Below are 13,059 nucleotides of genomic sequence, written 5' to 3'. Positions count from 1 at the left end.
AGCCAGATTTGATAGGGCTATTTTAAACATATATTGTAAATTAAAATACATAATATTATAGAATAGCACCACATTTACATAGCCTAGTTAGTTCATAGTACTCTGCAATCCAGTCGTCAATATTATTGCATTTTATGCTTAGCCTACTGTCATCCTTATCACAAGGTAGTTTACCTTCACCCGCAACCTGCAAACTAGCAGGCCATTTAGAGAGAAAGCTTGTTAAGAAGCTCTGTTCAGTGGAGCATTTGGATATTGCAATTTTGTAACCAATGAGAGATTCTGTAGCAAGCAGTGATACATTAGCTAATCTCTGAGCCATACAATAACTATCGAGATACACACTCTATTTAGCTTGAATATACACAATCATTTTTCTAATAAGTATACTATATAAATCATTTTAACACCCGTAGAAAGGTGACCGAATAACGATTTACTTTTCATATTCTCTGTGATTAGTTGGCAAAAGACAAAACAAATATTTTCGTGTAAACAGAAACAAATGGACACACATGAGCATAAATGATGTAATGTTGTGTATTAACTGGATTTTAATATAAATAAACAAATGTAATCAAACATGGTAACAAGACAACATTTCAACAACATAGCCCATAGGGGATCGAATGGACGAGTGAGAATGACCCTTCGTATCTAATAGGAGTACGGTTTGTTAATGAGGAGCAGCTGAGCAGAGAACCAGTCTTTAAGAAACCATTTCAGTTATCCAAACTGGTGGAGAGAGTGCTGGGTAAAGGGAAGGCTGTGAGGATACCAGGCGGGTTTGGCGGGTTTGTTTAGATTTTTTTTGTGCTTCTGCAGATCAGAAGTAAAGTTGTTGTCTTAACCGATTTGATAAGTATGAAGTTTCGTGTGTGTCTCTTCAAAACAGGGCACCCCCTTAAGGTTTTTTAAATTTATCTGGCGTCTCGTGGAAAGTCGATTTTGAAGAAATAAAAATATATTCCTGGAGTGATTGAAGCACGTCGGATGAATCGTGTTGTGAATGGTGAAAAAGTGAAGTGTATCTGTTATTTTGATATGTCTCTCCCTACTCAAGTGCAGTTAGGGTATATTAACTACAGATTCAGAACATTTATCCCAAGACCAATGCACTGCGATCATTGTAAAGCTTTTGGTCATGTAGCAAGTGTTTGCAGAAGGGAGAAGCCAATATGTCCAAGATGTGGAAAGGATCATATTATGTGTTATAAAAGTGATAAATATGACCTGTTGCTATTTTTATTTTAACTAGGCAAGTCAGTTAAGAACAAATTCTTATTTACAATGACGGCCTACCACGTCTTCCGAATGCCCCACAGGGGTGAAAGATAATGAGATGGCCAAAGGCAGGGTTGAACAGAGCATTTCACATGCAGCAGCAGGGAAAAGGGTTGAGGGTTTGAATGGTGCCCCAGAAGAGTCCATGGTAGTGGATAGGCCTACGATGCAGGGGTTGCCTTCCACCAGCAGAATGCTGACATTTGAAAGGTTAAATAGGTGGACTTTGTGGCATGTATAGCTATGGTAATTACTGAGGCATGCATGAGAGCATCTGCTGTTCCGGACGACTGTGTGATCACGCTCTCCGTAGACAACGTGAGTAAGACCTTTAAAGAGGTCAACATACACAAGGCTGCGGGGCCAGACGGATTACCAGGACGTGTGCTCCGGGCATGTGCTGACCAACTGACAGGTGTCTTCACTGACATTTTCAACATGTCCCTGATTGAGTCTATAATACCAACATGTTTCAAGCAGACCACCATAGTCCCTGTGCCCAAGAGCACAAAGACAACCTGCCTAAATGACTACAGACCCGTAGCACTCACGTCCGTAGCCATGAAGTGCTTTGAAAGGCTGGTAATGGCTCACATCAACACCAGTTATCCCAGAAACCCTAGACCCACTCTAATTTGCATAAGGCCCAAACAGATCCACAGATGATGCAATCGCTATTGCACTCCACACTGCCCTTTCCCACCTGGACAAAAGGAACACTTATGTGAGAATGCTATTAATTGACTACAGCTCAGTGTTCAACACCATAGTACCCTCAAAGCTCATCACTTAGCTAAGGATCCTGGGACTTAACAACTCCCTCTGCAACTGGATCCTGGACTTCCTGACGGGCCGCCCCCGGGTGGTGAGGGTAGGTAGCAACACAAATGCCACCGTGATCCTCAACACTGGAGCCCCCCAGAGGTGCGTGCTCAGTCCCCTCCTGTACTCCCTGTTCACCCACGACTGCATGGCCAGGCACGACTCCAACACCATCATTAAGTTTGCAGACGACACAACATTGGTAGGCCTGATTACCGACAACGACGAGACAGCCTATAGGGAAGAGGTCAGAGACCTGGCCAGGTGGTGCCAGAATAATAACCTATTCCTGAACGTAACCAAGATTAAGGAGATGATTGTGGATTACAGGAAAGGAGGACCGAGCACGCCCCCATTCTCATCGACGGGGCTGTAGTGTAGCAGGTTGAGAGCTTCAAGTTCCTTGGTGTCCACATCATCAACAAACTAGAATGGTCCAAACCCACCAAGACAGTCATGAAGAGGGCACGACAAAGCCTATTCCCCCTGAGGAAACTAAAAAGATTTGGCATGGGTCCTGAGATCCTCAAAAGGTTTTCCAGCTGCAACATCGAGAGCATACTTGAGCATACTGGTTGCATCACTGCCTGGTACGGCAATTGCTCAGCCTCTGACCGCACGGCACTACAGAGGGTAGTGCGTACGGCCCAGTACATCACTGGGGCTAAGCTGCCTGCCATCCAGGACCTCTACACCAGGCAGTGTCAGAGGAAGGCCCTAAAAATTGTCAAAGACCCTAGCTGCCCCAGTCATAGACTGTTCTCTCTACTACCGCATGGCAAGCGGTACTAGGACAAAAAGGCTTCTCAACAGAGCCTACATTGCACAGATAACATAGCCGGGACAGTCAGTTTATAGGAGTGTACATTTTTGTTCCACCACCTATCAGCATGTGCAATTAGCGAACACGCCTCATTCTGTCTCGTTTCAGAGGAAGTATGCTGTGGTGATGGGTGACATCAAGGCCAGTTCCTCGCCAGAGCTCCAGGCTGTCAAGGTGCTTGCTCCAACGAGGCCAAAAGGTCTGAACCCATTAGTGTTCAGAATTGTTATTGTAAATTGTCGATACACAACTCAAGATGAAATGCTCTTTGTTGACTCCTTAGCTGGCATTACAATATTGTTTTTGTTTTTTGTGTAGGGATGCCGTTGTGGCTGAACTTGACAAGAAGATGGCCAAGAGTGTAGATGTGGCCAACACAACCTTCCTGGTCATGACTGCGTCCATTTACTACCATGAGATGAACTGACGCTGCCCTGTGGTCCCTGCACCAGAGCGAAAGTCTGGAATGGTAAAGACAATCACAGGATACTATTAATGTTTGTAGCCCCTGTTATGGGTGATTCAGTACGTTTATGTCCCTCTTTTCTTTTCAGCATGGCAATGACCATTCAGGTGCTGCTGAGTTTAGAACGTGTTGATTTGGCAAGGTATGTCCGCTCAACACGGCATCTGATTCAAATTCCTTTTAAATACTTAAGTAAATTGAGCTAAAAGGATTCAGCAAATGTAAGTTGATCATATATGGCATTGTTTACTTATTTTAACACCTGCCATGTAAAGGAAAGAGCTGAAGAAAATGCAGGAGGCCACACTGACCCAACTATCCACGGCTTGGGTCAACATCGCTGTTGTGAGTGTCAGCCCATAGTGAAGACCAGGGCATAAAATGAACACCTGCCAAATGCTGGTATATTTGGGTATTGGCAGGCAAGAATGTCTATTTCACAAGCTATGTAGGCGGGTGGTCAATTTGCAGGGTGGTCATCCCATTCGCATATGCAAATAAAAAGTGAGCACATGTGCGAGTTGTGATTAATAGCCAACAAATGCTGCAGTAGCTGTTTAAGATAGTTATGCCATTTTGTTTTATAGCTGCTAATCGCATAAAGAAATACAAATCTATCCCACCTCGCACAGCAACACTGCCTGGCTTTGTGCACTGTGCCGATAGATTCATTTTTGGAGGTGCTGCGCACAGGCATAAGTTTGTCTAATTTACTTGAAAGTGTACAAAGTGAGACTTTGTCCTTGTGTTTCATGTATATTTACATTGTTTTGTTCACAAGCTTGGTTGTTTTTTTTTTATGTTAGTTTGAGTCTGCTGCTTCAACTGATAGCGAAGAGATGCCGTCTACTACTAGTGCGATTTTAAATCTCACACAGACGCACCTGACACGACTCGAGTGGCCCCGTTACCACAGTAATCTTCCCCCCCTGTAATTTAGCAATATATCACATTACTTCTTACTAATCAATGCTTTTGTTTTAGCAAGATTACAAAGAATGGTCATCTGTGTTTTGTTTTTGTATGGTGGAAAACGTTTTTTGGCTGGTATAAAATTTTAAAAAATCAGTGGCAGGTAGATTTTTCAGTCTACTTGCCACAGTGGCTGGTAAACCAAGAAGGTCATTTTAGGTGAAGCCCCCCTACATGCTAGAATACTTCAGTGCAGCGGGCCCCATTAGCCCTCCACCTGAAATAAATAGTATTTTATTGACAGAACCACTCTCACTCTAAATGTAGTCATCACTTTACGATTGAATTCAGCTTTTTGTGCAGTCATTAAGAATAAAACTCAATTTCAGTTTCTGAACAGAAGAGAACTGCACTCTTGCTTTTTTCCTTTTTTAAAGGGAGGAGAGAAGCTGCAGGATCCTTACTACATCTTCCAGGAGATGTCAGATAAGTACTCACCAACTCTGCTTCATGGCCAGCCAGCCTGTCATATGGCCCACAACAAGTGGGAGGAGGCAGAAGGGGTTCTCCAGGAGGCACTAGACAAGGTCATTACTTGCCTCAAATGCACTCTAATATCTTATTCTACAGAGGAATCTGTAGAGATGTGTAAAGGGTTGTTTTTAAATAAAGACTAACTAATAGCATAACATTATAGGACGTTGTTACGCACGCCTCTATGAAGAGGGAACGCAACACCCTGCTACAACTAAACTCTCTGAAGTGAAAGAGGTATGGACCGTAGGTGCGAGCAAGGATGACAACAGACAGAATGTGGTACCGTTTACAAGGACTTTATTCCTTTACACAGTAATATGGGGAAAAGGGGCTGGACGGAACCAAAGCAAAGAAAGTAAATCTCAAAGCCCCCCCTCTCCTATCTTACCTGCCTACCCACTACTTACCTAATTTAGCACCCCCTGGTGCCCTAACCAAAATACAGGGAGTGGTCCGCCCAGGTCTTACCTAGTGTGCCTAGACAATGAATATACTACGGGTATATGTATGCCCGCGGGCCTTTTGCCTAAGCACTCCCAATGTGCCTTCCCCTTCTCCCCTGGGAACAAATGAAACAGAATATTAAACAATTTTACAAACAAACTAAGAAACAGACATCAAATAACCATCATATCTAATGTTGATGAAGTTCGCCCCTCATGAGCTGTGAGCTCTGAGCAACAAACTCACAGAACATACCCACTCTCAGCAATGAACTCCCAGCAAAATCAACCTCTAGCAAAAACTCCTTATCACAAACAATCACTCTGCAATGACCTCAGCAAAATCTCTCTAGCAAAATCTCTCTCAGCAATCCCTACCTCCAAAAATCTCTCTCAGCAATCCCTACCTCCAAAAATCTCTCTCAGCAATCCCTACCTCCAAAAATCTCTCTCAGCAATCCCTACCTCCAAAAATCTCTCTCCTGAACAGAACACTGGCTTTTATATAGCTTCAGAATGAATGTGTAACTGGAGACAGCTGTGTCTTGACGAGGGGGCGGGGTCAGCTCTCCAATTAGCCCTGGAGTCGACCAATCAGCTGCTTGAGGGTTTTCAGGAAGCCATTTCCTGAAATAAACACATGCACAAACACAAACTACAACACATAAACTGGGGAACGTAACAGACGTTACAGTGACTATTGAATAGTACTATTTCAATTACTTTAACCAATTGATGTCTGTTGTCTCATCCAACCACAGAGCAATACAAGTTTAGTGCCATTTTAAGGGAAATACTTGCACCTTTTTCAATTGAACAGTAGGTGGTGCCCAATGCTGTATTCTTGTCCCCATGGTCTGCAGTTAATCTGAGATGAGAAAAAAATAATTGGCCAGAGCATAACCAGTACCTTGTTGGGGTGTCATGGAAGACTGATCCTTGGTTAAATAATTACACAAAAAGATCTCCCACATGTTATGCTCTTGTTTAGACTGTGACCAGTGATTAATGTGAATACACTAGTACTAAAGTGGTCGTATACACATTTCAGAACGTGTGATTGAAGCAGGGTAGTGAGTAAGGTCATACAGTGCGACACTGCTGTGAGAAACTGGGTGTTTTCCAAACTCTGATTTCCCCCGTAACAGGACAGCAGCCACCCTGTGACTCTGATCAACCTGATTCTGCTGACCCAGCACTTGGGCAAAGCGGTGAGACTGAGGTGAGGTGAGACTTTGGACCTATATCGGTTTATAGGGATTTCTCAGGGTGCCTCAGGTTTTGTCACAGATACAGAGAAATGTTTGTCTCAATTTAGGTTTGTTTTTGATTTGTTTGGCTGAAAGGTTTGCTGATATATTGTGCTCTTTTTAAACAGCAAGTAAAACTCATGAACACTATTGTAGCGATGAAGCTTAAAAAATATATTATCTGTACCAGATTGAGGTGATAGTGAGTAAATGATCAATATAATTGTTATTGTCTACAGAATGCTGTCTTCAATGGGTTCAATCTAATTACTGATAATTACCCAATCAAGGATATCTACAACTGGTGTATAAAGAGTAGACCTTGTTCTAATGATTTATGATAAAGAAGTTAATGCCAAAAATAATTTAAGGGGATTCTCTAGTACTGTTCTACACTTTTTAGCCAGTAGTTCTGAAATTAGCAATCACGAGTCAGAAGTGGTCCCCGAAAATTGCATCGTATTCAGAGCCCTTGACTTTTTCCACATTTTGTTGCATTACAGCCTTATTCTAAAATGTCGTTTTTTTCATCAATCTATACTCTTTCCTCTTTTTGCAAATGCATTAAAAAATTAAAAACAATCACATTTAAATAACGATTCAGACCCTTTACTCAGTGGTTTGTTGAAGCACTTTTGGCAGCGATTACAGCCTTGAGTCTTGGGTATGACGCTACGAGCTTGGCACACCTGTATTTGGGGAGTTTCTCCCATTCTTCTCTGCAGATCCCCTCAAGCATTGTCAGGTTGGATGGGGAGCGTCGCTGCGCAGCTATTTTCAGGTATCTCCAGAGATGTTTAAATCGGGTTCAAGTCCGGGCTCTGGGTGGGCCACTCACAGACATTCAGAGACTTGTCCCAAAGCCACTCCTGTGTTGTTTTGGCTGTGTGCTTAGGGTCGTTGTCCTGTTGGAAGGTGAACCTTTTCCCCAGTCTGAGGTCGTGAGTGCTCTGGAGCAGAGTTTCATCAAGGATCTCTCTGTACTTTGCTCCGTTCATCTTTCCCTCGATCCTGACTAGTCTCCCAGTCCCTGCCCTTGAAAAACATCACCACAGCATGATGCTGCCACCACCATGCTTCACCGTAGAGATGGTGCCAAGTTTCCTTCAGATGTGATGCTTGGTATTCAGGCCAAAGAGTTCAATCTTGGTTTCATCAGACCAGAGAATCTTGTTTCTCATGCTCTGAGTGTCACGTTCTGACCTTTATTTCCTGTGTTTTGTATTTATTTAGTATGGTCAGGGCGTGAGTTGGGTGGGCAGTCTATGTTTGTTTTTCTAGGTTTTGGGTATTTCTATGTTTCGGCCTAGTATGGTTCTCAATCAGAGGCAGGTGTCAGTAGTTGTCTCTGATTGAGAATCATACTTAGGTAGCCTGGGTTTCACTGTGTGTTTGTGGGTGATTGTTCCTGTCTCTGTGTTTGCACCAGATAGGACTGTTTTTTGGTTTTCCACGTTTATTGTTTTGTAGTGTTCGTGTTTATCGTTTTTCCATTAAACATGAGTAACCACCACTCCGCATTTTGGTCCGCTTCTCCTTCACAACAGGAAAACCGTTACAGAATCACCCACCACAACAGGACCAAGCAGCGTGGTAACGGGCAACAGCAAAAGCAGCAGCAGGAGAAGGAACAGAGGCAGCAGCAGCAGGAACAGCGAGGTCAGGATTTCGGGACATGGGAGCAGAATCGGGACTACACAACTTGGGAGGAGATAGACAGGTGGGCGGTCGACCCAGGGAGAGTGCCGGAGCCCGCCTGGGATTCGATGGAGCAGTGTGCGGAAGGTTACAGGAGAATGAGGTTGGTGAAGCAAGCACGGCGGTGCGGACGGAGGCCCGAGAGTCAGCCCCAAACATTTCTTGGGGGGGGGCACAGGGGGAGTGTTGCAGAGTCAGGAGTCAGACCTGAGCCAACTCCCCCCGTTTATCGTGAGGAGCCAAGGAGGAGCTCAGAACCAGAGCTGGTGTTGGAGGTGAGCGAAGCAGAGACTGTGATGGAGTTAATGGGGAAATTGGAGGAGAGACGAATGAGGGAGTTGCTGGTTTGGTGCATGAGGCACGACATTCGCTCGACGGAGCGTGTCAGGGATTTAATGGCACAGGGGTCAGCTCTCCATACTCATCCTGAGGTGCGGGCTAGGGGTCTGGTGAAGACTCTGCCAGCCTCACGCACCAGGCCTCCTGTGCATCTCCCTAGCCTTCCACGTCCTGTGCCATCTCAGCACTACAGTGCGCCTAGCAGTGCTAACCGTGGCGGGCATGGTACTGGTCCGGCACCGTGCTATGCGTTGGAACGCACGATGTCCCCAGTAAGCGTGCTTAGCCCGGTACGCTACATCTCAGCTCCTCACATCTGCCGGGCTAGACGGAAGATCCAGCCAGGGCGGTTGGTGCCATCCCTGCTCTCAAGATCTCCAATACGCCTTCACGGTCCGGTCCATCCTGTGCCACCTCCACACACCAGCCCTCCGGTGGCAGCTCCCCGCACCAGGCTTCCTGTGCGTGTCCTCGGCCCAGTACCACCAGTGCCAGCACCACGCATCAGGCCTACAGTGCGTTCCTCCTGTCCAGCGCTGCCGAAGCCTTCCTCCTCTCCAGTGCTGCCGGAGTCTCCCGCCTGTTCGGCGCTGCCAGAGCTCCTTAGTCCAGCGCCTTCCTCTCCAGCGTTGCCGGAGCTTCCCGTCTGCCCAGCGCCGCCTAAGCCACCCGTCTGCCCAGCGCCGCCTGAGCCACCCGTCTGCCCAGCGCCGCCTGAGCCACCCGTCTGCCCAGCGCCGCCTGAGCCACCCGTCTGCCCAGCGCCGCCTGAGCCACCCGTCTGCCCAGCGCTGCCTGAGCCACCCGTCTGCCCAGCGCTGCCTGAGCCACCCGTCTGCCCAGCGCTGCCTGAGCCACCCGTCTGCCCAGCGCTGCCTGAGCCACCCGTCTGCCCAGCGCTGCCTGAGCCACCCGTCTGCCCAGCGCCGCCAGTGCCGCCAGTCTGCCCAGCGCCGCCAGTGCCGCCAGCCTGCCAGGAGCCGCCAGTGCCGCCAGTCAGCCAGGGGCCGCCAGTGCCGCCAGTCAGCCAGGGGCCGCCAGTGCCGCCAGTCAGCCAGGGGCCGCCAGTGCCGCCAGTCAGCCAGGGGCCGCCAGTGCCGCCAGTCAGCCAGGGGCCGCCAGTGCCGTCAGTCAGCCAGGGGCCGCCAGTGCCGCCAGTCAGCCAGGGGCCGCCAGTGCCACCAGTCAGCCAGGGGCCGCCAGTGCCGCCAGTCAGCCAGGGGCCGCCAGTCAGCCAGGGGCCGCCAGTGCCGCCCCTCAGCCCAGAGGCGCCAGAGCCCCTCAGCCCAGAGGCGCCAGAGCCCCTCAGCCCAGAGGCGCCAGAGCCCCTCTGTCCCGAGCAGTTGCCCCTCTGTCCCGAGCAGTTGCCCCTCTGTCCCGAGCAGTTGCCCCTCTGTCCCGAGCAGCTGCCCCTCTGTCCCGAGCAGCCCCTCTGTCCCGAGCAGCCCCTCTGTCCCGAGCTGCCCCTCTGTCCCGAGCTGCCCCTCTGTCCCGAGCAGCTGCCCCTCTGTCCCGAGCAGCTGCCCCTCTGTCCCGAGCAGCTGCCCCTCTGTCCCGAGCAGCTGCCCCTCTGTCCCGAGCAGCTGCCCCTCTGTCCCGAGCAGCTGCCCCTCTGTCCCGAGCAGCTGCCCCTCTGTCCCGAGCAGCTGCCCCTCTGTCCCCAGCTGCCCCTCTGTCCCGAGCTGCCCCTCTGTCCCGAGCTGCCCCTCTGTCCCGAGCTGCCCCTCTGTCCCGAGCTGCCCCTCTGTCCCGAGCTGCCCCTCAGTCCAGTGGGGTCATTAAGTAGGGTCGCCGTGGCTAGGAGGCCACGGAAGCGGACAAGGTGGGGGACTAAGACAATGGTGAAGTGGGGGCCACGTCCAGCACCAGAGCCGCCACCGCGGACAGACGCCCACCCAGACCCTCCCCTATAGGTCAAGGTTTTGCGACCGGAGTCCGCACCTTTGGGGGGGGGGGGTACTGTCACGTTCTGACCTTTATTTCCTGTGTTTTGTATTTATTTAGTATGGTCAGGGTGTGAGTTGGGTGGGCAGTCTATGTTTGTTTTTCTAGGTTTTGGGTATTTCTATGTTTCGGCTTAGTATGGTTCTCAATCAGAAGCAGGTGTCAGTAGTTGTCTCTGATTGAGAATCATACTTAAGTAGCCTGAGTTTCACTGTGTGTTTGTGGGTGATTGTTCCTGTCTCTGTGTTTGCACCAGATAGGACTGTTTTTTGGTTTTCCACGTTTATTGTTTTGTAGTGTTCGTGTTTATCGTTTTTTCATTAAACATGAGTAACCTGGGGGCCTCCCGGGTGGCGCAGTGGTTAAGGGCGCTGTGCCATCAGAATCCTGGGTTCGCGCCCAGGCTCTGTCGTAACCGGCCGCGACCGGGAGGTCCGTGGGGCGACGCACAATTGGCCTAGCGTCGCCCGGGTTAGGGAGGGCTTGGTCGGTAGGGGTGTCCTTGTCTCATCGCGCACCAGCGACTCCTGTGGCGGGCTGGGCGCAGTGTACGCTAGCCAAGGTGGCCAGGTGCACAGTGTTTCCTCCGGCGCATTGGTGCGGCTGGCTTCTGGGTTGGATGTGCGCTGTGTTAAAGAAGCAGCGGCTTGGTTGGTTGTGTATCGGAGGACGCATGACGTACGTCTCTCCCGAGCCCGTACGGGAGTTGTAGCGATGAGACAAGATGGTAGCTACTACACAATTGGATACTACGAAATTGGGGAGAAAAAGGGGTAAAATTAAAAAAAAAAAAAACATGAGTAACCACCACGCCGCAGTTCGCTTCTCCTTCACAACAGGAAAACCGTTACACTGAGTCCTTAGGTGCCTTTTGGCCAACTCCTGTCTCTGAGCTCTATGGACAATTCCTTCGACCCCATGGCTTGATTTTTGCTCTGTCATGCACTGTCAACCTTATATGTAAATTGTAAATGAGAACTTGTTCTCAACTTGCCTACCTGGTTAAATAAAGGTGAAATAAAAAAATTAAAAAAATAAATATGGACCGGTGTGTGCTTTTCCAAATAATTTCCAATCAATTGATTTTACTACGGGTGGACTCCAATCAAGTTGTAGAAACATCTCAAGGATGATCAGTAGAAACAGGATGCACCTGAGCTCAATTACGAGTCTCATAGCTTATGTAAATAAGGTATTTCTGTATATTATTATTTTTATATATATACAATTGCAAACATTTCTAAAAAACTGTTTTCGCTTTGTCATTATGGGGTATTGTGTATAAAAAAATTAAGTTTAATCCATTTTAGAATACGGCTGTATTGTGGAAAAAGGGAAGGGGTCTGAATACTTTCCGATTACACTATGTGCCCACGTCATTGTTCTCACTCAGCTGTGAGTGCATCTTGTTAGCTGCTAGGGGGCTGGCCCACGTTTGGGAAAATGTAGCAACTTCCAGAAAAATAATTGCCTTCAAACTAGGGATTTCCTGGGTAATTGAGGTAAAACAGTAATTCTGCTCTTAGATTATGTATGTATGAACTACACAGTGACTGTTTACATGCACACTAATAATTCAATGGTTTTCTGGTTTTCTGAGCATGAGCAGTCTTTCAAATTATTAGGACATGTGAACACCTTAATTGGCATTCCAGCTGTGTATTTGATTTGCGAATATGCCAGCACCATCTGAGCGAGCCTCCCCTTTTAGCGCGAGTGAAGTGAGTTCGAAACAACAATGTTTGTCTTAAAGTAGTTTTCGCATACAAACTCAATCAAATAGGCTTCCCAAAAAGAACATGTTCGCTGTGTTAGAATGTTTATTTTGATTGGTCATTTTCTACATTTATCAGTCCCATCAGGTAGCCTGATTTCAGAAGTGTTCATGTAAACAGGGTTATTAGGGGAATTGTTAATCTTGCAAAGCATGTAAACGTTTTATTGGAATATTATATTAATCTGACTTCTCAATAATCACATGATTGTGTGCATGTAACCGTACTCATTGACACATTCAGCCCAAATCAGAAGGTATAAAAATAAAATAAAAAGTAGTTGCTGAAGTTCAGGAGCATGTTTTTAACATCAATCTGTCATGTATCTGTTCACAGGTCACCAACCGGTATCTCTCTCAACTGAAAGATGCCCATAGAGCTCACCGCTTCCTTAAAGATTACCTGGCCAAGGTATGTTGATTTAATTTGCCCGTACACAGTTCTGCTACATCTTGAATCTATGCATTCTTCAGCTGTTGGTCAGTCTTTGCTCTCTTGGAACTAAATCAAATTATTTGATTGGTAGCACTTCAGCATATCTAGACCAATGAGATCATTATTCACTACACATAATTACCCAATAAAGAAGTGTAAATAAACATTGAAATGTCAGGTTATTTCACTCAACGGACCTGGTTATTTCAGTGCACAACAGTTTTACTAGTTAAACATGTTCTACTGTGTGTTAAATGTTTATTTTGTCTTTCCTCAGGAGAATGAATTTGACAGACTGGTGATGCAGCATGCTCCCACTGCGACTGTTTGA

At 47.3% G+C, this 13,059-nt stretch overlaps 1 protein-coding gene across 1 annotated transcript in view; it reads left to right on the top strand.

Moving 5' to 3' along the window:
* Nucleotides 1-13,059, top strand: part of LOC110531991 (coatomer subunit epsilon-like) — a 13,900-nt gene extending 841 nt beyond the window's left edge. Inside the window, exons 2-6 of the mRNA XM_090184164.1 lie at nucleotides 3,038-3,103; nucleotides 4,745-4,894; nucleotides 6,436-6,498; nucleotides 12,630-12,704; nucleotides 13,006-13,059. Of these exons, the coding sequence (XP_090040290.1) occupies nucleotides 3,038-3,103; nucleotides 4,745-4,894; nucleotides 6,436-6,498; nucleotides 12,630-12,704; nucleotides 13,006-13,059 (408 nt within the window). The remainder of the gene's footprint in view (nucleotides 1-3,037; nucleotides 3,104-4,744; nucleotides 4,895-6,435; nucleotides 6,499-12,629; nucleotides 12,705-13,005) is intronic.

The sequence above is a fragment of the Oncorhynchus mykiss genome, chromosome 1, assembly GCF_057628025.1.
Source record: "Oncorhynchus mykiss isolate SJ-2025 chromosome 1, ASM5762802v1, whole genome shotgun sequence".
NCBI classification, from domain to species: Eukaryota; Metazoa; Chordata; class Actinopteri; order Salmoniformes; family Salmonidae; genus Oncorhynchus; species Oncorhynchus mykiss.
The sequence above is the reverse complement of the archived record's forward strand: the minus strand, read 5'-3'. Positions and strand labels throughout refer to the sequence as shown.